This window comes from Salvelinus namaycush, chromosome 37 (genome assembly GCF_016432855.1).
Source record: "Salvelinus namaycush isolate Seneca chromosome 37, SaNama_1.0, whole genome shotgun sequence".
Lineage (NCBI taxonomy): Eukaryota > Metazoa > Chordata > Actinopteri > Salmoniformes > Salmonidae > Salvelinus > Salvelinus namaycush.
Genome location: NC_052343.1, coordinates 10,213,084 through 10,236,772, shown reverse-complemented (window position 1 = coordinate 10,236,772; position 23,689 = coordinate 10,213,084). Strand labels below are relative to the sequence as shown.

Genomic DNA, 23,689 nt, shown 5'->3' with positions numbered 1-23,689 from the left:
AGCGTTCTTATAACCAGACTGTACCACACGTTTTGAGGTTTGGGTTATAATTAAAAAGTATTATGTAACAATGTATTATTATTTAGCAATATTTTAAAGCATTTAGAGAAACATCAACCCACAGTTTGATATTTTTGTTGCTTCGGAACATAATGTTACATTTTAGAAGTAGTCAGGAAATACACTAATATATATGACTGTTGATGCCCCCCTCTTCAAAGTTTTTGTTTGGCTCTGTTGAGATTCCGCTTTTCGGTTCGATCGATTTCTGTCTTGCAGAAGTTATTTAGCCAACAACTTAAGTGCTAGACACAAAAATGGGAAACATTAAAGTTTCCCATATAAGACTCATTATCGATGTTTAAGCCAACTAGATAAAAGCACAAGACATACCAGAAAGCAATGTAGGTAGCGTTAGCAAGCCAGTTAACGTCAGACCATCAGCCAGCAGACAACGAACCGCGTTACCCGGTGCTTAGCTAGCTGGCTTGCGACGGCGTTAGTATAACTAGTTAAGGGTGTTGTTGTTGTTAGCTAGCCAACCGTTACCTCGCTTCAACGAGGCAAATGTCAGAATAAACAATACACTGACTGCTTCTATGTTCCACCAGTAGCTAACTACGTGTATATTTAGCCAGGAAGTTTGGTTAGCTAACTAGCTATCTTGTCAGTCAGGTCTCTGTCGGCGAGCTGCCTGCTGTGTTGGCAGCAGGAGTGGAGGGTTTTACTTCTCAAAAGGATGCTGCTAATGGGATCCTGTGAAAAAGTGGATTTTAATATCGCTCCTCGCACTGTCGCTCGGCTTGTCTTCGAAGCCGAGCAAGATAATCGAAATGGGGGAAATTCATCAAATGGGAGGTAGGACTGAATGCAACGGTTAACCGTTTAAAGTTTGTGTTGTGCAATCAATCAAATGTATTTACAAAGCCCTTTTTGCATCAGCAGATGCCTAAACCCTCAAACAGCAAGCAAATCAGATGTAGAAGCACGTTGTTGGCAACTTCCTCAGAGGCTCTGAAGATATTGAAAGCTTGGCAAGCCAGTTAGCTAGGCTAATTTGAGCTAACTAGTTACAATACTAATGTATTTTTATTGTACCGACCAAATACTAGTTAGCTAACTAGACAGACTGTATTGAATACCGACTGGATACCGTTACTGTATTGAAACCCGTTTGAAGTTGTGAATATTAGAAACCCAACTGTTACCCAGTAACTTTTTGGCCCTGTCTAAACAGAATTGTTGTCATCAATGCCATGATCCTATTTTACCCATGCATTTGTGTCATCATGCCTTTTAAGACTGGAGCCAGGTTAGTATTGCACCTACGGAAGCATGATTTGGATTTGGTGTCCTTGCTGTTGATTGTTTAATGCCCACCTGAATCTCTGGTGTGTTTTATTGCTAGTTTACAAGATATGGCTGTGTGTGAAGTAAAGATGGAGAGGGTCACACGAGTATTACCATTGATTACTCTGAGCAAACAAGAGCATGCCAAGATTTATCTTGCGCAAACAGTTGAGCAAATACACTGTAGGGCTTGGGCCTTGAATTTAACAGGTGCCTGCATTGAATTGGTCAAAAGCAGCTAGACAATATATATACACACACACACACATTATCATGTCTGTATGTCTGACAATATAATGTATGTTCGGCATCATCAGTGCTGGCCATGACTGACTGGCTGAGATAGTTGATTTGGCTTTGTCGATTAAAATCGCTCCACCATTTCCAGGTTGCCTCATTTCAGTTTGTGACAAAACAAGCGATTTATAGTGTATAGAATCATTGTATCATCTAAACCGCTGTGAAATATTTTTCCCATAATCAAACTTTTTGTATTTTCAGCTGTATTGAAGCTGGTGTACGAAACCAAAAATAAAACAGGAAGCACAGAAATAGCACACATAGGATGTCTAAGAAACGGTAGATCTGTTCTATGTGATTTTTGTCTGGTCGCCCAAAAAGTTACATATTGCAGCTTTAAGAATGAAAAGAGGGGATGTTAATGTGGTTGAGCTGGACCTTGAGATTTGAAGGAGGGGAGATGTTGACGTGTTGTTGGGGTGTTTGAGCTGATCTTTGAGATGGGATAAAGGATTGTTGTACGTATTGTATATGTTTTTTGTTTTTAAAAAGTGCTTGAATAGCTTAAACTCTCCATTTGACTCCCAAGTGCGCGCTATAATCACTTTTACTGACTTAATACCAGAAGGGAGCAAACCTGCAAAATCTGTCTAACAGTAATTTCCAACCAAACAATTCATCAAAAGCAATCAGACACCACTGATATTGGACACGGAATACATAACTTCCATCGATCTGTCTCTCTGATGATCAATAATTCACAAGCCGTCTGTGTCATGCAGTACTTCCTGATACCATTTGAGGTCAGATCACAAAAGCAATAGAAATAGACATCAACATGTATCAAAGTAACTGGGATCATCTTTTGTCCAGAAAACTGATTTTCTACCATGTTAGTTTTTTTCTGTCTATTAAGGGAGAATTAGACTGTTAGCCAATACTACAGTCTCTCTTCTCCTCAGCCCCCTGCTACAGCCGGACATAGATCGTTATCTCTCCCACTGCATCGTTATCTCTCCCACTGCAAGTTCAACTGTAGCTATGATGAGACCAATTGTGAAACTGCACGCCCTGTGAACTTGGCTCAAGGTAAAAGGGAGAGCAAGCGCATCGAAGGAGAGACGGGGACAACGGACAGAGGGAGAGTTGCAGAAGAAGAGGAGGAAGTGAGGAACAACTACAGACGACTGACAAAAAGATGCAAAAAAGCCCTGCGCACAGAGCATGAGGTGGAGAGTTGGAAAAGATTAGAGAAGAAGACTGCATTGTATTAAATTCAATGAGGGCCCCACCCTGGCTGCAACATTATTGACAAAAATTAGCGGGTGAAGCTAAACGGCTGTAACCTAGTGTAGTACTGTCATGCCCTACATTACCATGGAGAATAAAACCTGCCTTCCATAATGGGATCTTTCATACTGCACCATCTGGATGTCACTGGAAACATGAGGTACATTCACAAATGTTAGCCTAGCTGTCAAGGACCAGTCCACAATTGATTCGTACCAAAAAGCTGTGATAGGATCTGACCGACTTCCTCAACATCCTAACTTGGTGTCAGCATCATTCATCTGGGTGCTTTGAAGTAAAACAATTGGTCTGAAGAAGCTCTGAGAATGATGACCATGTCTGTGCTGGCCACCACCGGACCAGAAAGCGGCGGCTCCATGACACAGCTCGTCCCCATCCCCACGCTGAACATCCTCCCCCCGTCCTCAGACACCGATGCCTGGTCTCGCTCTCCCAGCCCCCGGCCTCCCCGCCGCCACCGGTGCTCCCGCCCCCACCGGAGCAGAGCCCGGATCAAGAAGAGGAGAGATGGAGAACAAGAGGAGTCACCCAAACCCTGTTGGGACGACACTGAGGAGGAGGGGAGGGTGAGGGGGAGCGCTGCTCAAAGAAGCCCCTCACTTCTCCCTTCACCCCTCTTGCCCCCCCACGTGGAGGACGCGGTCCTGGGCCCTTCCCCGGACCTCTTGCTACCCCCGTCGTCTCGTACCTCCTGGTCACGTAGCTCGTCTCTCGGCTGGCGTTCACGCTGGTCCCTCAGGAGTCTGCTCAGCAGGGAGTCTGACTGGGACAGCTGCAGGTCAGTGCTCTGCTCTCTATCTCTCGCCTCTCTAGGACAGGCAGGCAGCCAGAGGCCTCAGGTTCCCTGCAGACTCACTTCAGAACCCCCTCAAGGCCCTCCCATCTAGGGATGGGCTCAGTTATCTGCTAGCTGCAGGACTTTGGTTCATGGCCTTGTCATGTACTGAATCAGGAAACTGTAACTTAAGGCACTTAGTGCATTTTATGTCTAAGCATTAGGCTAAATGATCATTCACAGGCTACATACTTCACTGATATTACATTAGATAAGATGAGGAGACTATGTTGTCACAGATAAAAGATGTCACTGTTGTTTGACAGCGACTGGAGTGGAGTTTTCTGTAATGGCACACCACAAGCCAACTATTCGGAAAGGGCACAGCAGACAGGGCTTATTGGTTAAGCACTAAAACCGCAGAGGGCAGATTATGCTGTTAAAGTCCTGGTGAACTCCAGTCTGGGTTATATCACAGTTTGATTTGGTAAGGCAGGCAGAGGAACATGTTCATCATGCTCTTATACTATTTCAGAGAACAAAACCATTAGCCCATGTCACAATATTAAAGGTGCTACCTCGCCATAATTGAAGTAAGCCTGCATTTTAAATTCTATTCTAGATAAATTGTAAAATTGAGGGAGAGAAATAAGCATATGAAGACAAAGGCATGAGGCTGAAAAGAGAGTAGGCTAAATGAAATGTTAGACCTCTCGTTTTCCCTATCTGTTGTAGCTGAGAGAGAGAGAGAGAAAGAGACCTCCGCTTGGTCAGTCACAAGGAGCAGGGAGGTGGGTTTGTGTGCACCGCTCATCCTGCTTAGAATGCATGACATCACCGCCGGCCAATAGGAGCCCACGCTTCGTCTGATGATGTCACCTCCGTCCAATAGGAGGGGGTACTGCATAGCCCGCAGTGTCCTCGGTGGGCCCGTTAAAGGGCCATCCAGGCAGGCAGAGGGTGTTCCTCTCTCCGCTCCATATGAACAGCTGTGCCCTTGTCCTGTTCATTTACCAACCAGTTTTATTGACCCAGTTTTTGTTTTGTTTAATGAAACATATTACTTAGATAGACCTCTGACATTATTTTACAGCTCCTTAATGATACTGCCTGTATTTTCTATGTACGGTGGTTAAATCTATATTAATTAGTTGAAACAATAACAAAGCGGCCACCCCGCCTCTGTTTTGGTAAAAAGCTAAGGGATGGGCCTGGATAAATGTAACCACTTTCAAATTCATAGACCGAGCTATGGATATAAGGACTGACCATCAATGCTGTCAAAATAATAGTTTTTGCTTTTACATTGTTTACAGTAAAAAAAATGTGGTACGCCAGTTGAACTAAGCTCATAAGTTATCGTCAAGAATCAATGGCTATATGTAATTAATTCCATGCTTAATCAATGATTTCATTTATCATTTATCATTGAATCATTCATTCAGAAATTAAGTTTAAAAAATTGATGTAGCAACTAAGGATTCTAGTTTACAAAATTAAGGATTTACAGTTGGGAGTTCATAAGACTGAAACCCGAAATGTTACAGTGCACTATAGGAAAAAATAAAATGCAAGTGTACAGGCCTAAATGAAAACAGTGCACCGCTATTGTTAGTGAACGGGTGTCGTTCATACTGCAAAAACACCTGAGTGTTGTTTGTTTAGGCTACATGCATCATCTAAAAGCAAGGGCTTTGTTTATCTACAGTACACACCTCATACTGATCTATGCACATCGCCTACTCCTGTTATATGAATGTTGCCATTGTCAAATGATATACCACTGTTTGACAATACATTAGGTTCTGAGTGAATCCTTTTCTAGATGCAGTCAGAGCATCAGGCAGGTAATACAGTGAGAAATGGGAGTGCTGGTGGTATTCATATATAAAACAGAAAAGGGCATGGCTGTGAATGATAAAGTCATCTTGTCATCAACACTTCATTGATCAAGTTGTGAAATCCAGGCATTTTCTGTTTCATTCCGGTGTTTTGTAACACTAGCCGGCCGTCTCTGATGTTTGAGAGGACACGTGAAATTATTAGGCCTGAGACTATTTGGACTCATTCCCATTTAGCCTGGACGCATTAATACAATGAGGCACAGTATTCTTATATCATTAAAACACTAGCCAGTTAATTTCATGTCTTTGGTTACCATTGTTTTTGTCCTGTTGCATGAAATTAACCCACAGTGTAGATGAGAATCATTGACCATTTGACAGCCACACCCTGACGGGAACGGATGATTAAGGCCAATGAAGGCGTTTTAGTTATGGTTAGGCTAATGACTTCTGCGTGTCAGCTGTGGTGGTCTCAACAGACGGCTGATTTCCATGGGGATCTGAATAACGATTTGCATTGGAAGAACATGGAAGGATTCCAATGCAAATAATGAGTTTTAATACAGTTGAGTATTCTGGGGTGTTTAGTGGGGGCGGCAGTTGATTCGAATCAGAGGCCAACAACTCGTGTGCGAAACAGTCTGACGTGGAGAAATGCGAGATATGTTATGCGAGGCATGTTCCTACAAGATGCTGTGTAGCCACATCTCCCAGTCATTCTATTGTAGAGACTTGGTAGTTAGGATAAATATTAGCCTTAGTCTACTAAGGTGATATTACCTCTACCTTAAACCTCAGATAGGCTACATAGTCTATAGGCTCCTTTTGGCTGACTCCAACACTTTGTTGGTTGCGGACAGCTTTGTTGTGTGTTTTATCTATCAGAGATCAAGTTGGATTCCTCAGTGGTTTAAAAGCACTTTTCCGTGGTGATCAAACCTCAGTCACTTGTGCAACACTGACTGCACAACTGTCTAAGCAGTAGCAGAATTGTAGCGATAGTCTGAGCGACGGCGTGGCAACCTCTTCCAATATAAGGCTAGTAAATGGCCTAGTAAATAGCCGAACACAGAACTGTTGGCTATCAGGTCTCAACACCACAGTCATGAAATCAGTAAACATCTTAAAGATTGCACTTCCTTTGGCGGTTTAACAAAGTGTTAATGTAAGACAAACATGACGTGTAACATTTCTCCATAATCTGTTAGGTAACAGAGGATGGATGACAGTAATATGGTGGTTGGTGGAGGGGTTCATATTTTCTCCAGCTCCACCACTGTTGAATGCACACTTGATGCTGAACAACTAAAAGCATCACATTTTAAAAAGTAGGTTAGGCATATGTTCTTGGGCTGTTTTTTGTGAACAGGTCGTCAAACATTACTTGCAGGCTGGGGTTAAGTTAACTGAGGTGAAGGGAAAACTACTAGCTGATACATGTCCTCCCTGTCTGTTTAGGCCTGACCTGCTTGGCAGACGGATATCTAATTGAGTAATTGGCGTTGCCCCCCCTCCCCTCCAATTCACCTCTCTGCTGGCCACATAATCCCATTTGATAATCCACCGACACACAAAAACAACTGCAGATCAATTGTCCATTGTGTCTCTCTGTAGCCTATATTTGAGGTGTTTGGTGTCGCCCCCAGTTCATCATATTTATGTTTGGATGAACGTTGACTAATTGAGTTTTGGTTCAGGTCTCCCACTCAGCAGAAAGCTGCCTCAGACATTTTTTTTGCTAGAGAGTTTGGAACGGGGCCTCACCTGAAAATGTGCTGAGCACAGGCCTGAAACACCACTCAACTAATTAGCCCAAAGAACATTGATCTCTCCCCACTGACGTTGTGCAACCACTGCTCTTTGGTAATAAGTGACTTCCTGTTGAATGTGCCGGGGTCCAGATTCTTCCCCCTCCACTCTTTATTTTTCTCTCTAAGCATGTTCTTGTTCTTTCTCTTGCTACCTTCATCATCCCCGCCTGCCCTATGAATGGAAGAGATTACAGTAGGCACTCCTGTACCTCAGAAAAGCAGATTACAGAGAGAGGGAGGGAGCGAGCAAGAGAGGGGGGGGGGATCTGCACAGCATGGATTATGATGTATCATACACAGTGGGTCTCTAATCCAGAGATGGACAGAGCGATTGTGGGTTGAACGACTGGGTGGGCTTCGGTCAGGTGGACACTGTGGGCAGCACTGTTTAGTACTGGATAATTACAGTCATCGTGATAAACCATGTTAGCAAACGGCTGTGATATTTTATTACACCATGTTAGGCCTATATATAATCTACAACTGGCCCTAATTCATGTTTGCATTTACTCTTCCATAACCTTTCCCAGTACTGTCCTTATTGCTTATTGATTTTAAAATAACGCAAGTCCTCTAAAAACCTATTTTATTTGAATCTCCCAGTTCAACGCTACACTCTTAAAAAAAAAAAAAAGGGTTCCAAAAGGGTTCTTTGGCTGTCCAGGTTTTGGGTTCAGTGTAGAATCCTCTGTGGGAAGGGTTCTACATGGAACCAAAAGGGTTATACCTAAAAGGGTTCTTTTATGGCACCTAGTTATTTTTTTTCTTCCTAAGAGTGCACTGCTACTGTACATCCGTGCATGGCCTCTCTTGTGCCTCCACCTCCCCCCTCTCTCTGCTGCCTGTGTGTTCAGTACGGATTATTTATGGGCGCAGCTTGTCAACGCTAGTTTGCCCAGAAACGGAATAGGAGACTGGTTGAGGTCGCGCTACCTGCCTGGATGCGAGGGAAGGATGTTGGTGATGGGGAAGTGAAACAGGTCGCACATGAAGTGCTCGTTTCTATTCGGGGACCCCTGTGCGTTTTTATATCCGACAAAACAGACATCGGGATGGACAGTGTAGCGTCGGCTGGCTCGGCGCAGTGCACACAGGACCGGTGCCCTGGTGATACAGATACTATGAAGCAGCGTGTGGACATCACGTCTAAATTTAAAACACCTCATGACATGTTGGAGTAAGTGGCAAAATTATTATTTACGTAATGCGTTATTTACGTCTGCCCTCCAAATGGAAATATTTCGCCTGTTTGTCCTCGTATTTAAATGCATTTCATAAAGGTATAGGCTACACTCGTATCCATGTGGCTGGGAAACTGGGAGGGTCAGTGATTGCCTATTGAAAGATGAGCTGGTAGAAAGGAAATGAACGTCGTTTGATTCGAATGGCCATTTCGGGCACCCGTGTCTGCTGTACTTGTGCGTCTTTAGCAGTCTGAAATCAGCGACCTAATTTGGCTAATTTCTGACAGCATCTGTTATTGTGCTTGTATAACTCATACTTCCCTAGACAGTGCGATTTCACGGAGTTACATTCTAAACATGTCGTTGTTTACATTCTGTTGTCTGACAGGCGCTATGAATGGTGGGAGCGTTGATTTTGCGCCTGACTGTCATTTACAGTAGGCTGTGCTTGGATGAAAGTCATTTTCTAAAAACAGCTCTAAACAAAATATATATGCAATATTGTGGTAGTTCCATTTGACAGTCGTTTGCATCTCTACATTGCATGATGTGTGATTTAGTTTGTACACTCACTGACAGATTGACACGAGCACGATACTGTCCGTTTTGGTCACACCAGTGACATTTTGAAGGGTCACACCCCATAGAATTAGAATACTAGAAAGGACATGAACCTTCTTATGATAGGATACACTTAAACCATTTTGGTCAGGGAGTTGGGTCAACCATGGCTTGCCATTTCTGTGATAAGATATTATTTAAAATAAGGAATTTGAAGAACTGATCTGCACTGTATGTTAGCTAGCCAGCCAGTCAGCCTTTTTTAGGGGAATGATTCCGTTCATTTGTCAAGTCAACTGCCAATATTGTAACATCCCATTCACACAATGCAATCAATCCACAGCCATACACGGTCTGAAATCAGTTGATGATAGGATTTAGACAAGTTGTAAATGTAACAAGTAGGCCTACGGATATTGTATCATATAATAGCATTCTCAGCTTCCCAGGAAAACACATTTCTACATTTATGGTCTGTTTGTATATATATTAGAGGCTATTTATACCAAAAATGTGCATAAAACCTTTATAAACGATAATTATATGACAATATTTTAGATTAACAATAATTCTCACTTTCTGATATCACGTACATTTTATTTTCCTGCATAAGGAAAATTAGGATTATGCCTCTACTGCCATTAATTCCAATTAGACTGGTTTGGAATTCTCCCTGACCAATATGGTTGCCATTTTCCATTCTGGAACTTTGTGTTCAATTACATATCTCCTCTAGTAATTGAATAGGATCTCTATGGGACACTGTCCCAGACTGAACACAACAACAAGCCAATTAGTGTAGGTGGGTAGGCCTGTATGCGGATATAATTAGCCCTACTGTACTTCGACTCTGCACACAATTTAGTTGCAATGATGTCACTGAATCCTCACCCACCTGTACTGTACTGCAGGATTTCCCAAACTTGGTCTTGCCCCCCCTCCCCCAACACTACACAGCTGATTCAAATAATCAACGCTTGATGATGTGGTTATTTGAATCAGCTGTGTAGTGCTAGGGCAAAAACCAAAATGTTCACCCAGGACCGAGTTTGGGGAAACTGTACTGTACATGGATAAAGTGCTTTGAGATCATTTCTGAATGCACAAATCTGGCAGCAGGCATCGCCTCAAGTGTTGGCTCATTCCTATGATTTCATTATTCAGAATCACAGCTACTCTTGGGTTTTTTCTTCACAAGGAGGTTGTTACCTTGGCGATAATTCTGATATTAACCCCTAGTCGCCCCCCACCCCCTCTGGTCACCACGACAACCGGCAATTGGACCAGTGTGGTTTCAATGCATTTTGTCAGTAATGATAGAAGAGTTGGAGGACAGGGCCGAGGAAAGGGAAGGGAGAATGGGAAGCTGACTGAACTGAGGCTATGGATAGAAAAAACACTGGGGGGGAAAGACGAGGGGAACACTGAGAAAAGAAAAGAGAAACAGAAGGTGCCGGAAGAGAGAGAGAGAGAAACAGATGAAAAAGAAGGGGTGACCAATTTGATCTAGAGGTTGGTAGTAGTGTATAAATGCGTGTGGCTGTATACAGTGGAGTGATTACTCAGTGTCTGTGTGTGGGCTATGAGTTTTTGTTTGAGTTTAACAAAATTATCAAATGAGCTCACACAAGTAGACTGTTTGTTTTTGTGTGTTAATAGCTCGTTAGTACAATATGATTCTGAGAGTCAAAACAGAAGGTGGTTGTTAGTTTTCACCGAACTGCAAATGAAGCGCAAGTCTGCAACCATGGAAACTTTTATGATGGCATCAATATAGCCATTTTTACGGGACCATGACCTGAACTCTGAACATGAGATGCACATATTATGACAGCAATATAGGTTTGACCTTGTCTTTGAGTTCAGAATGTCTGCTTTCACTAGAAGGAAGACAACAGGTGTGTAGTATGCTTACACAACCATGCTAACTTGATAAAAGTGCTCTTAATAAAAACCTCCATTAAATATTTTCTGCCCTAATGTGTTTCTCATGTAGGCGTATTCATTCTTGCTCCAGTGCCTTGGAAATAAGATCAATTGAGAAACAGCCCCCACCTACTGTACTATTACCAAGCAGTGCTTTTTTTCATTTATGTTGATGGTAGAGGAAGGAGCCACAAGGTTCATACCACTGCACTGCCACAGGTAGGATATCTAGACTATATAGGAATGGACAGTGTCTGACCGCTCTAATCGCCACCAATCAGTTGAGAGAAAGGTTAGTGGTTGGTGATTTTAGTGTGTTTTTAGCTAAATACAGAAGCACAGTACTTCCATCCTTTCCAGCATGGTCAGATGGGCTTAACTACTTACATCTTTGGCCACTATGAAATCTTGAGGATGACATGAATATGAATGTCTGTACTCTTTCCCTTAGCCTACCACTAATCTCTCCTCTTCTATCTCTCTTCAGTACTGCCAGTAACTCTCCGCGCAGCACCCCTGGCAGCTCCCCCTCTCTGCGCCGCCGGGTGCTGGGGGGTAGTGGTGGGGGTGGAAGCAGGACCAGCGACGCGGAGGGTGGCCCGGGGGAGCGCAGTGGGGAAAGGAGGGGTTCGGACAGCCCACTACTCTCTTCCTCCGCCGGCGCCTCCGCTTACCCAATCGCCTCGCGCCATTTCAGCCGCAATGCCAAGGTAAGGGTTCACCGTCTCATGCCACTCTCTCATTTTGTTATGTCAACAATTTACCGGGGCCATATTCTGTAGGAAAAGGAGGTGGAGCGTTGCAGATAGAAATGTCATGAATAGAGCTGATGTGATTCCTTTGTCTACATGTCAGAGAGGCATTTGTGTATTTCTATACTATATTTCTATCTGAACGTTCCACAACGATGTGCCCTGCTGAACACAGCCCTGCTTAATGTAGAGATAAGGACACACATGACAACACAGGGATACAGCCACACAGTCAATAGTCTTTGGCCGTGTGAGAATACCCATACTTGTGTTGTAAATAGTAGCCATTTTGGGTAGGTGAAAAAAGTAACTTTTTTAATAGTATGTGAAATGTGGTGCTTTAAATGTCAGGATGTCATACTCATTTCCGCATTTAATCAAATAGAATTCGCTGAACATGTGAGGAAGAGAATAGTCTTTCGAGACCCAAGTGTGTCTGACAACAGCTGATGGGACGCGCTGTACCAAAATTGAATGAATGAAGGGAGTAAAAGCAATTGCCATTTGATGATACATTCTCCGTAGGATGCCTAGTATGCCGATATTTGTTGCTTACTGCATTTTGTTTTCACGAAACAGTACGTTCTAAATACACTGCTCAAAAAAATAAAGGGAACACTTAAACAACACAATGTAACTCCAAGTCAATCACACTTCTGTGAAATCAAACTGTCCACTTAGGAAGCAACACTGATTGACAATAAATTTCACATGCTGTTGTGCAAATGGAATAGACAAAAGGTGGAAATTATAGGCAATTAGCAAGACACCCCCAAAAAAGGAGTGATTCTGCAGGTGGTGACCACAGACCACTTCTCAGTTCCTATGCTTCCTGGCTGATGTTTTGGTCACTTTTGAATGCTGGCGGTGCTCTCACTCTAGTGGTAGCATGAGACGGAGTCTACAACCCACACAAGTGGCTCAGGTAGTGCAGTTCATCCAGGATGGCACATCAATGCGAGCTGTGGCAAAAAGGTTTGCTGTGTCTGTCAACGTAGTGTCCAGAGCATGGAGGCGCTACCAGGAGACAGGCCAGTACATCAGGAGACGTGGAGGAGGCCGTAGGAGGGCAACAACCCAGCAGCAGGACCGCTACCTCCGCCTTTGTGCAAGGAGGTGCACTGCCAGCGCCCTGCAAAATGACCTCCAGCAGGCCACAAATGTGCATGTGTCTGCTCAAACGGTCAGAAACAGACTCCATGAGGGTGGTATGAGGGCCCGACGTCCACAGGTGGGGGTTGTGCTTACAGCCCAACACCGTGCAGGACGTTTGGCATTTGCCAGAGAACACCAAGATTGGCAAATTCGCCACTGGCGCCCTGTGCTCTTCACAGATGAAAGCAGGTTCACACTGAGCACATGAGCACATGTGACAGACGTGACAGAGTCTGGAGACGCCGTGGAGAACGTTCTGCTGCCTGCAACATCCTCCAGCATGACCGGTTTGGCGATGGGTCAGTCATGGTGTGGGGTGGCATTTCTTTGTGGGGCCGCACAGCCCTCCATGTGCTCGCCAGAGGTAGCCTGACTGCCATTAGGTACCGAGATGAGATCCTCAGACCCCTTGTGAGACCATATGCTGACACATGCACATTTGTGGCATGCTGGAGGTCAGTTTGCAGGGCTCTGGCAGTGCACCTCCTTGCACAAAGGCGGAGGTAGCGGTCCTGCTGCTGGGTTGTTGCCCTCCTACGGCCTCCTCCACGTCTCCTGATGTACTGGCCTGTCTCCTGGTAGCGCCTCCATGCTCTGGACACTACGTTGACAGACACAGCAAACCTTTTTGCCACAGCTCGCATTGATGTGCCATCCTGGATGAACTGCACTACCTGAGCCACTTGTGTGGGTTGTAGACTCCGTCTCATGCTACCACTAGAGTGAGAGCACCGCCAGCATTCAAAAGTGACCAAAACATCAGCCAGGAAGCATAGGAACTGAGAAGTGGTCTGTGGTCACCACCTGCAGAATCACTCCTTTTTTGGGGGTGTCTTGCTAATTGCCTATAATTTCCACCTTTTGTCTATTCCATTTGCACAACAGCATGTGAAATTTATTGTCAATCAGTGTTGCTTCCTAAGTGGACAGTTTGATTTCACAGAAGTGTGATTGACTTGGAGTTACATTGTGTTGTTTAAGTGTTCCCTTTATTTTTTTGAGCAGTGTAGTAAAGGCTACGATTAGTAGACAGTATGGTGCCTAAGTAATGGCGTCAGCATGCTTCATTTCGCCTGGCGCCTAGCTGAACTCGTCTAACCGAACGAGGGTGCTTGCACACTCTCTTGAAAGACCTTAGCTGGAAAAACTAGAAAAGCAGCGATAGTACTGTTTGTCCATTTTGACGCACCATAGCCAGTATAAACTTCCTCAAAATAGTCAGAATTAATCTAAAATAACTCAAGAAATCTGTCATTAATTTGTACCTTTTTGCAGAGGAGATCTGTCGCACACTTTGACATCTAACAAAAATGTTTGGTGCAGTATTTCTTAATGAAAAAATGTGCACCAAATGTCATTGAATGACAGAGACTTTATTGAAGAATCCCTACTGTTGACCAATCACCGGCGAAGGGGCGTAGACTTCGGCTCCGAACATCGCCTTGCCTCCAGATTTTTTTTGTGTGTGCCCGACCAGCCGAAGTCCCCCGAAAAATAACTCTCAAATTCCAAAACTAGCAAAAACGTCACAAAATGTTGTCATAAATTATGCAGGAACTCTTGCGAACTGTTTCGGCTGGGAAGCCTTAAGTAGTAGACAAGCCAGATTTTGGACACGGCCAGTGTGAAATGGAATTGGAATAGATTGACTGTGGGCAGATTGTCAATGCATGAATCATGGGCTACAAGCCAAACGTTAAAGGCCCAGTGCAGTCAAAAACATGAGTTTTGGAAAAAATATAGTGAAATGTAGAAAATGATGATAATGTCATTTTAGTGTAAGAGCTGTTTGAAAAGACCATCTGGCATTTCAACCTGTTTTGGTGGGATGGAGTTCCAAACCTCTCTAACAATAACAGCTAGTTTTCAGTTTTTCCCTCCCCACTCCGAGTGTCTTAGCAAAAATCTTGCTTAAGGAATTACTCTTTGCTAAGAAGCAATTTTGTTTATTTTTTGACCATTTTGATTGTTTTTAATCACAGTAAGATACTTCATTTTTACACAGAAATGATTTAATCTTAAGATAAAAACGTCTGCATTAGACCTTTTTACACACATAAAAGTCAGAGATGCTAGAAACACACACAGCAAGCTTGATAAATGACCAGAACATCAAGGAACGCCATACAGGCCTAATGGCTAGTTTTTCCGCGGTGTCCCATTTTAACCTATTCCCCAACTACATGAATGTCAAAATAGATAAGACTCTACATTTACTCTTTAAGGATGGAGGAGCCTTTTGGATGCTGTTCATCACTGATTGTGTGCTGTTCTTTCTTTCCCTTGCAGAAAATGCAGAGCTGGTACAATGTAAGTGTACACTTTAAGGATCTGTTCATTAGGGGCTCACACTCCGGTGCACTTTATTCTGCTGACGGTAGCTACAGTGTTTCATGGTTGGAGTGCACAGTACAGTATGAAATAGCACTTTACAGTGAAATGGCACCAATCAATGCCGAAAACGGTTTCTGTTAAATTGCCACCCCCCTCATTTAACCATTTCACTAAGCTTTGAACATTAGCTGATTTAACTTTTCATTCATCTTAGTGTTCTCTTCATTTACCTTCTCAGTCTGTCGCTTTTACCTCAGGGACATTGTATCTGATGTAATCTCACATGGCAGATGTACAGTGGGGTCCAAAGGTATTTGGACAGTGACTAATTTTTTGGTGTTTTGGCTCATATAATTTAGAAATGATACAATGACTGACTAGGAGGTTAAAGTGCAGATTGTCAGCAGTCTTGTTGTGAGTCACAAGCTTGATGTAGTTATTGCGTGCTAGGAATATGGGAACCAATACTGCACTTTTGACTACTTTAATACACCTATTAGTGAATTTGTCCAAATACTTTTGGTTCCCTAAAATAAGGGGGGACTATGTACAACATTATTTATTTTAGGTTCACCCGATATGAATGAAAATACCCTCAAATTAAAGCTGACAGTCTACGTTTTAACCTCAGTCATTGTATCATTCCAAATCCAAAGTGCTGGAGTACAGAGCCAAAACAACACACTGAGTTCCAAAAGTATTTGGACAGTAACAATGTATACACAATATTCATAGACACGACTGGTTCTGCAAGATTATATTTGATAAAGCATAGAACAGCAACAAAGTAATCTTTCTCTCTCAGGTTCTCAGTCCCACTTATAAACAGCGCAATGAGGATTTCCGTAAACTCTTCAAGAAGCTGCCAGACACGGAACGCCTCATTGTGGGTGAGTGACACACACGTACTTTGTGTGCGAGATTGCATCTCTGTGCTGATACTGTGGAAGTGAAGGGCCGACACTGTTGCTTTGTCAGCCTGATGTCTCTCCTCCAACCTCATTTTCCTCTCCTCCCCAGACTACTCATGTGCACTGCAGAAAGACATCCTACTCCAGGGGAGACTATATCTGTCAGAGAACTGGCTCTGCTTCTATAGCAATATCTTCCGCTGGGAAACCACTGTAAGTTATAGACACGCACACACACGTTTTGTTCTATCTTCGTAGGGAGCTAAATTTGAGTCCCAATAAAAATCCTATTTTTCTAAACCCAAACCTTAAACCTAACTCCTTACCCTAATTGCAACCCTAAACCTAACATATGAGCTTTAAATAGCCTTCATCCTCATGGGGATGTGGGAAATGTTTGTGGGGATTGTGGGGATTGTGGGGACTTGTGGGGACTTGTGGGGACTTGTGGGGACTTTGGGGGATTTTAGGTCCCCACAAGGATAAAACAACCCCCACACACACACACACACACACACACACACAAACACTAACCCTCCTGTTCTGTTCAGATCACAATCCTGCTGAAAGATGTGACCACCCTGACCAAGGAGAAGACTGCAAAGGTCATCCCCAACGCCATTCAGATCAGCACCGACCACGACAAGGTGAGCCAAGTGCCTCGATATTCAGTCACACAGCCTACTATGACGGTTCAGAGTAGTGGAAGAACAGTAGGTAACAGGTGTATCAATGACATGTAAAGGAAAATAACTTGTATTATAGATTGTTGTAGACAGTATGTGTGTATATATATTGTTTAGATCAGTGATTGTCAACTGGGGGGGGCGACGTCGCGGGAGGTTTATTTTGAAAGGATACCACTGCAGCACTTACTGTTGCTGACTTTACCCGTGCCGTGCGTCCGCAGTGGTGAAATGGCTAGCTACGTTCGGACTCGGGGTTTTCACGCTGCACTCACTCATTGACCAATACAATAACGTTCTCGCCCCCCACACACACACACACACACACACACACACACACACACACACACACACACACACACACACACTGATCCAATGAAATGAGAGATTTCTCGACACACTGATCCAATATAAATGTAATTGTTCAACACTGTTTTATTTTAAATGTGAGACGTCCAATCAGATAATACCGATCATCCTCTGACAGCTAGCTTGATTGACAGCTAACTACGCAGTTGTGTTCTGCAGGCGTTGCACATGTGGATAGTTAACTGTCATTTAAGTTTTTAAAACGTGCACCTCCCTCTTCATCTACTGCTGCTTCCAATGTCAACAACAAGGCAGACAACCCGGTCCCTGTCGAGAGGAGAAAATTCGACCCCGACTTTGTCAAATATGGTTTTACATATAAGACAGTGAGTGTGGACCGCAGTGCGTTCTATGCAACGAGCTGTTAGCTAATGAGAGCATGAAACCACTCCAAAATCAAAGGGATCTGGATACCAAGCACCCAAGATACAAAGATAAGACAGCTGACTTAAAAACCGTAAAATGTCAATATCTGGAGGCCTCACAAGATTCATTGAAGAAAAGGCACTTCGCATCATACCTTGTGGCCCAGCGCATTGCTAAGTGCAAAAAAAGCTGCCGCCAGCGCAGAGGATCTCATACTCCCTGCTGCGATTGATATGTGAACTGAAATCTTGTGAGAGTCAGCTGCCAACAAACTTAAAACTATACCCCTATCTAATGACACCATGAGGAGAATCCAGGACATGTCTGAGGACATAACGTGCCAGACATCAGAGCGCAGCAGTGAAAATGGCCATTACGCACAGCAGCTTGATGAATCCACAGATGTGGCTCACCATGCAATTCTAATGGTCTATGTCAGACACGTGTGGGATAATAAGTGCTGAATAGCCCACCACTAACACTGCAAAGCCTGACTTTAACACAATGGATATGCACATGGGCTCCGTGGGACTGGCCTGGGATGGGTACGTCGGTGTGACCACTGCTGCTGATGGGGCAGCTGCCATGACGGGAAAGCACTCCGGGGTAGTAAAACGGATCCTGGAGAGAGCACAGAGTGCAACGTGGAACCACTGCTTCCTACACAGGGAGGCATTGGCAGCGAAGGACATGGTGCCTGAGCTCCACGCCACTCTCCAGGATGTGATCAAGTGTGTCAACTATATCAAAAAGAGTTCTAGGGAAAGCAGGTGTTTCCAGGCCTTCTGTAGGGATATGAGGAGCGAGCACCAGCAGGTGCTTTATCATGCAGAGGTCCGCTGGCTTTCCAGGGGTAAAGTGTTGGGTCGCTTTTATGAGCTTCCAGCGGAGATTGCTGCGTTTCTTTCGGAAAACAAGTCACCTCTGGCCGAACATTTCGATTGTGAGGAATGGCTCGCACAGGTTGCCTACCTGGTGGATATTTTTGATCGTCTGAATTCTCTCAATGTGTCAATGCAATGGAGGGGGCACAATCGATTTGAACAGCGGGGCGAAATGGATGCCTTCAAGATGAAGCTTACCGTTTGGGCAAATCCTGTTTCTAATGGGATTATTGACATGTTTCCCAATGCTGATTTCGAGATTCAGAATCTGATCAACAAAGCACACGGCGACACACTGAAAAAAAAACGTTAAACGGCATCTTCTCAAGCTGCAGGGAAAGTTTGGCGACTACTTCCCGGAGGAGAACAGGAGACAAGACGACTGGATACGGGACCCCTTTCGAGTGGAGATGGGAAGCGTCACGTTGCTCAGCAACGAAGAGGATCAGCTGGTGGAGCTGTCATTTGATCACGGACTGAGCATGCGCTTCCCGGAAATGACACTGCTACAGTTCTGGTGCAGCATAGTGGGAGAATATCCTGCTCTCGCCTGTCATGCAACCAGAATCATGCTGCCGTTCAGCACTACCTATCTGTGTGAAAGTGGCTTCTCTGCTATGGCCGTGCTGAAAACTAAAAGCAGAAACAAACTGGACAGCCAGCATGACCTCCGAGTTGCCCTGTCAACCATCACCCCAGACTTCAATAATACATAAACTTATCAAACTAAACACCCCCAGCTTTCCCACTGATAGGACACACACACACACACAGGTTAATGAGTTATTGTTCACTATGTTAATTCTGACATTCATATGACCTTTTATTATGTCTAGTTAAAAATGTACACCTTTAAAAAAAAATGTCAAGGTTGTGAAACTATTGACATTTGTAATTGATTAAGAATTCCTAATGATTTGTTTTTTCAATTGTAAACATTGGTATGTGTTACTGTTCATTAACATTATTAGACTGGCTTTGATGTCATGTTCTGAGTGATAATTTATTACACCCCACTCCTGAACTGGTCGCCTAATTTAAAATGGCTTATTCTCTTCAATTGGTAAATGTTTTCTCAGTTAATATGGCTGTATAATGACTTTCTTTACTACCACAATTGAGACCGAGTCTATTTAGTAAGTGAAGCCTACCCAAAAAGGAAGCTGCAATACAACATTACAAAATGGAATCATCAACAGTCCATAATATTGGGTCGCGTCTCAATTGTCACTGTCAAATTTGGGTCCCCAGGCAAAATCAGTTGAGAACCACTGGCTTAGATGCTCCCAATGCTTGACAAATACCTTTTATCATGGCAAAATAGGCTATTTCTGTCATGGTTTTTGACAAGCCAAAGCCGAATCAATAGCAATGACCACTAGCCGTCATTCCATCATTCACTCAATTTGTTTTCCTCTGTACTTGCTCTCTTTCGCTCTCTGTCGTTTCATCCAGCACTTCTTCACGTCTTTCGGGGCGAGGGATCGCAGCTACATGATGATTTTCAGACTGTGGCAGAACGCACTGATGGACAAGGTACCCACCTCCTCTCCCACCTCCAGCTCTCACACTCCTGCCAGTGTGAAATTATTTGGGAATACACTACCGTTCAAAAGTTTGGGGTCACTTAGAAATGTCCTTGAAAGAAAAGCATGTTTTTTGTCCATTAAAATAACATCAAATTGATCAGAAATACAGTGTAGACATTGTTAATGTTGTGAATGACTATTGTAGCTGGAAATGGCTGATTTTGAATGGAATATCTACATAGGCGTACAGAGTCCCATTATCAGCAACCACCTGTGTTCCAATGGCACGTTGTGTTAGCTAATCCAAGTTTATCATTTTAAAAGGCTAATTGATCATTAGAAAACCCTTTTGCAATTATGTTAGCGCAGCTAAAAACTGTTTATTGGATAATATAACTATTCAGTGATGAAATATAACATAACAAAATGCAACAGGACCCAAAATGCATGTAACACTGACCAAAACTATCGGTTACTGATTGATTGAATTATTGATTGACTTTTAATGTCCTACAAGAGGAAATTCCAAGAAGTTAGTGAGACATTGAGAAGGTTAATGTCTGTTTCCTCTCAGCCTCTGTCGCCAAAGGAGCTGTGGCACATCGTCCATCAGTGTTACGGCACTGAGCTGGGCCTCACCAGTGAAGACGATGACTATGTCTCCCCCACCGGCGAGCACATTAACGGTCTACTGTGAGTGTACATGTTCGCTGTGTGTGTGTGAGAGAGAGAGATTCTGTTGACGTGTGTGTGCGCGCATGCGACCATTTAGTTTGGCGTTGTCCATTAAATTACAACTGTCGTCCATTAACTTTGATGTTTCTGGATTATCGATCCCTTCAATTAAAAGCCACTACTGTGATTGTGAATTTTTAATCATGCTGTTCTTCCTCCTTTTCCTCCTATGTCTTCCTTCATTCTCTCTCTCATTTTCTGTCCCCTTCATCTCTCTCTGTCTCTCTCTTTCTGTCTCTATCATTCAACCTCCCCCCCACATCTCAGGCCAGTGGATGAGTCAGTCTCTGTCTCTGACCTGTTGGACCTCAGCTCCTTTGGGGCCATAGCTTCTCTGGGCAGCTCCCCGTCCTCCATGGCAGCCTTGTTCCCCAGTGGCCCCCTCCTAGCCAGCGGTGGTCTGGGCTCATCTCCCCCCTCCTCATCCACCTGTCTGCCCATAGACATCCCTGGCAGAACCTCCCTGGACCCCCCGGACCCCAGCCCGCCCAGCTCCCAGATCTCCCTGCCCTCCACCACACACTCCACACACACCGCCTCCTTGTCCGCCCCAGCCTCGGCTGCTGCCTCTTTCGTGAGTTTTGTTTGATTTCATGCCAGGGAACTACAGGGTCATATTCATTAGACAACGTTTTGAAAAGTTTCACCCGAAGTTCATATGACCCAGGGCATCGTTAGTTAGGGGGGGGGGTATAACTTTGAACTGGCTATAGAGATAGTTTCATAATTATGACTGTTCCATGGTTTATCTTGATAGGATAAATATACCCCAGTCATACCCCAGTAGATCAAAGAGTCGCTTGTTGGCTCTAAACGGCCATCCGTCTCGGATGTAATGCTAATGGCTGTGTTCCAAATGGCACCCTCTTCCCTATATAGTGTACTGCAGGGAATAGGGTTCCATGGCCCTGGTCAAAAGTCGTGCACTATATAGGGTGTTATTTGGGACGCAACCCATGCTATGCAACCCATGCTATGCAACCCATGCTATGCCTAAAAGAGCCAGTGTTGTTGTCTGACCCGGGCAGAGTAGAGGCTTTGAGGTCATATCTGTCCGCTAAGGCTCCTCAGTCGTGTGTGTGTTTCTGCCTTAATGACCTCACGGCGGGTGGTAACTAACTACCCCTTTCTCTCCCCTCACATGCCATTTCCTAGTATGTGGAGGAGGACGGGGACAGCTTGTTGGAGTCGGCCAATCATATGGTGCCCCCGTCTTCCACCAGCCTGGGAAACCTCTCCTCATTGGACCAGTTCACCAATGACGACGAGCTGCCCACCGACCCCAGCAACTCCTCAGACACACAGGAAGAGGGTGAGTTCCTGGAGCCCACTGGAGCATAGGTTCATGGAAAAATATTTTACATTTAGGCAAACATAGAAAATACATTTACATCTCATGCAGACATGGGAGATTTGAGAGGGAAAGATGGGATTGTAGACACTTTGTTCGAATTTCACCTTCAAAAAAAACTTCAAGGTGGTTTTCTCTCCTTTCCTTCATTCCCACTAATCTTAAAGAACGTGACAGGTGAAAGCAGTTTCCACCCTGCTGCTTTCAGCTATCCTTTCTTCTCAGATCCGTGCAGAAGAGAGCCAGTTGAAACTTCTGCAAACACACCCTTCCTATTGATCCCATACTAGTAGTCTACCAGGAGTCTAGTAGGACCTACATTACGTCAGTCATTGACTCTCCTGAGAACAGACTGTGTGACTTGCTGCATTAAAGGCAAAACTCAAGAGAAACTTGAGACGTCAGCATTCACTTTTCTGAAAAAAAGTATCTTTTAGTGACTGATTTGACCGATAAAGTGCAACGTTCACGTTCCAGAAGTCTAAACTGTACTAGTGTTACTTTACTAGCAACCTAAAGTGGGGACTCTTACACTTCTCTTCTGCTCAAACAGAACTGTGTTAAACTGTGTCCCGTCAATAAAAAGCACATTATCCCCCCATTATTGCTGACGTTTTTATATTTTATTTAATCCACTTGAAAAGCCATTTCATCTGACACTGTGGAATTGAAGTTGCTTGAAAAACCAGCCCCATTTGTCTATGCAGTTGCAACAAACCCTGGGGGGTATAACAAAAAAAATCTAAGATCATAGATGTTCTGATTGATAGACTTTTATCTCTGCTAACTGGTGCGTTACTATAGTTGTGACTGGTGTGTAACTCTGTCCCCTTCCAGACGAGGTGGAGTCGTTCTGTGCGGACCTGGCTGGCCGGCTGCACATCAACATGGTGGTGCGCATGAGCGTGGACAAGCTGCACGACCTGCTCTTCTCCGCAGACACACACTTCATCCAGCATCTCTTCTCCCAGCGCCACTTCACAGGTCCGTACAGCGCAAACGCGCACACACACGCGCAGGAAACCCACACACCCATGTGTGCACTAGCGCACCTGCTCTTCACATACACGCGCAGAGACACACACACACTTTGTTGATCTTACACATGGTTGGCGTTGGCAACGTTCTCGTTTTTCTTCCTCTTGATCCCTTTCTGCTCATTCTGTTTTCATTCCCTTTCCAAATATCTCCTTTAAGAGATTTAAGTATAAATATATCCTGGAGTACATTCCGGTACACACCACTGTTTCCCAGTACTAGTGATAGTCTGCCTAGAAACATGGATAGGCTACAACACGATAGGATGCAAAATGCTTAGTTCATTCCTTGGAAGGGGTGGCTCGTTGCCACCCCTTCCATTCCACCGTCTATCTCCTGATGCGCTGGTGCTCGTCTGCAGGACGTCTCTGCTGCGCCACACAGTATGGCTGTTGTCATGTATGGGGATGGAATGATTCTTATTGTCCTCCTAGTGCTTAGACAGGAGCTGTCCCAAATATTGGCACCCTGGCCTATTCCCTACGTGAATAATAGGGTTCTATTTGGGATACAGTCAGGGCCCCCCCTCCTTTCTCTCTTCTCAGACATAGGCCATTGTATTGTAGCTCTAATGAGC

The 23,689-nt window shown here is 44.2% G+C and overlaps 1 protein-coding gene across 1 annotated transcript in view; it reads left to right on the top strand.

The window, feature by feature from the left end:
* The first annotated feature begins 268 nt into the window (after positions 1-268).
* LOC120031399 (protein Aster-A-like) overlaps positions 269-23,689 on the top strand; it is a 30,582-nt gene continuing 7,161 nt past the window's right edge. The window contains exons 1-11 of the mRNA XM_038977132.1: positions 269-858; positions 11,490-11,712; positions 15,199-15,219; positions 16,049-16,133; positions 16,264-16,367; positions 16,706-16,801; positions 19,915-19,995; positions 20,563-20,681; positions 20,991-21,297; positions 21,879-22,035; positions 22,912-23,058. Of these exons, the coding sequence (XP_038833060.1) occupies positions 740-858; positions 11,490-11,712; positions 15,199-15,219; positions 16,049-16,133; positions 16,264-16,367; positions 16,706-16,801; positions 19,915-19,995; positions 20,563-20,681; positions 20,991-21,297; positions 21,879-22,035; positions 22,912-23,058 (1,459 nt within the window). The 5' untranslated portion in view covers positions 269-739. The remainder of the gene's footprint in view (positions 859-11,489; positions 11,713-15,198; positions 15,220-16,048; positions 16,134-16,263; positions 16,368-16,705; positions 16,802-19,914; positions 19,996-20,562; positions 20,682-20,990; positions 21,298-21,878; positions 22,036-22,911; positions 23,059-23,689) is intronic.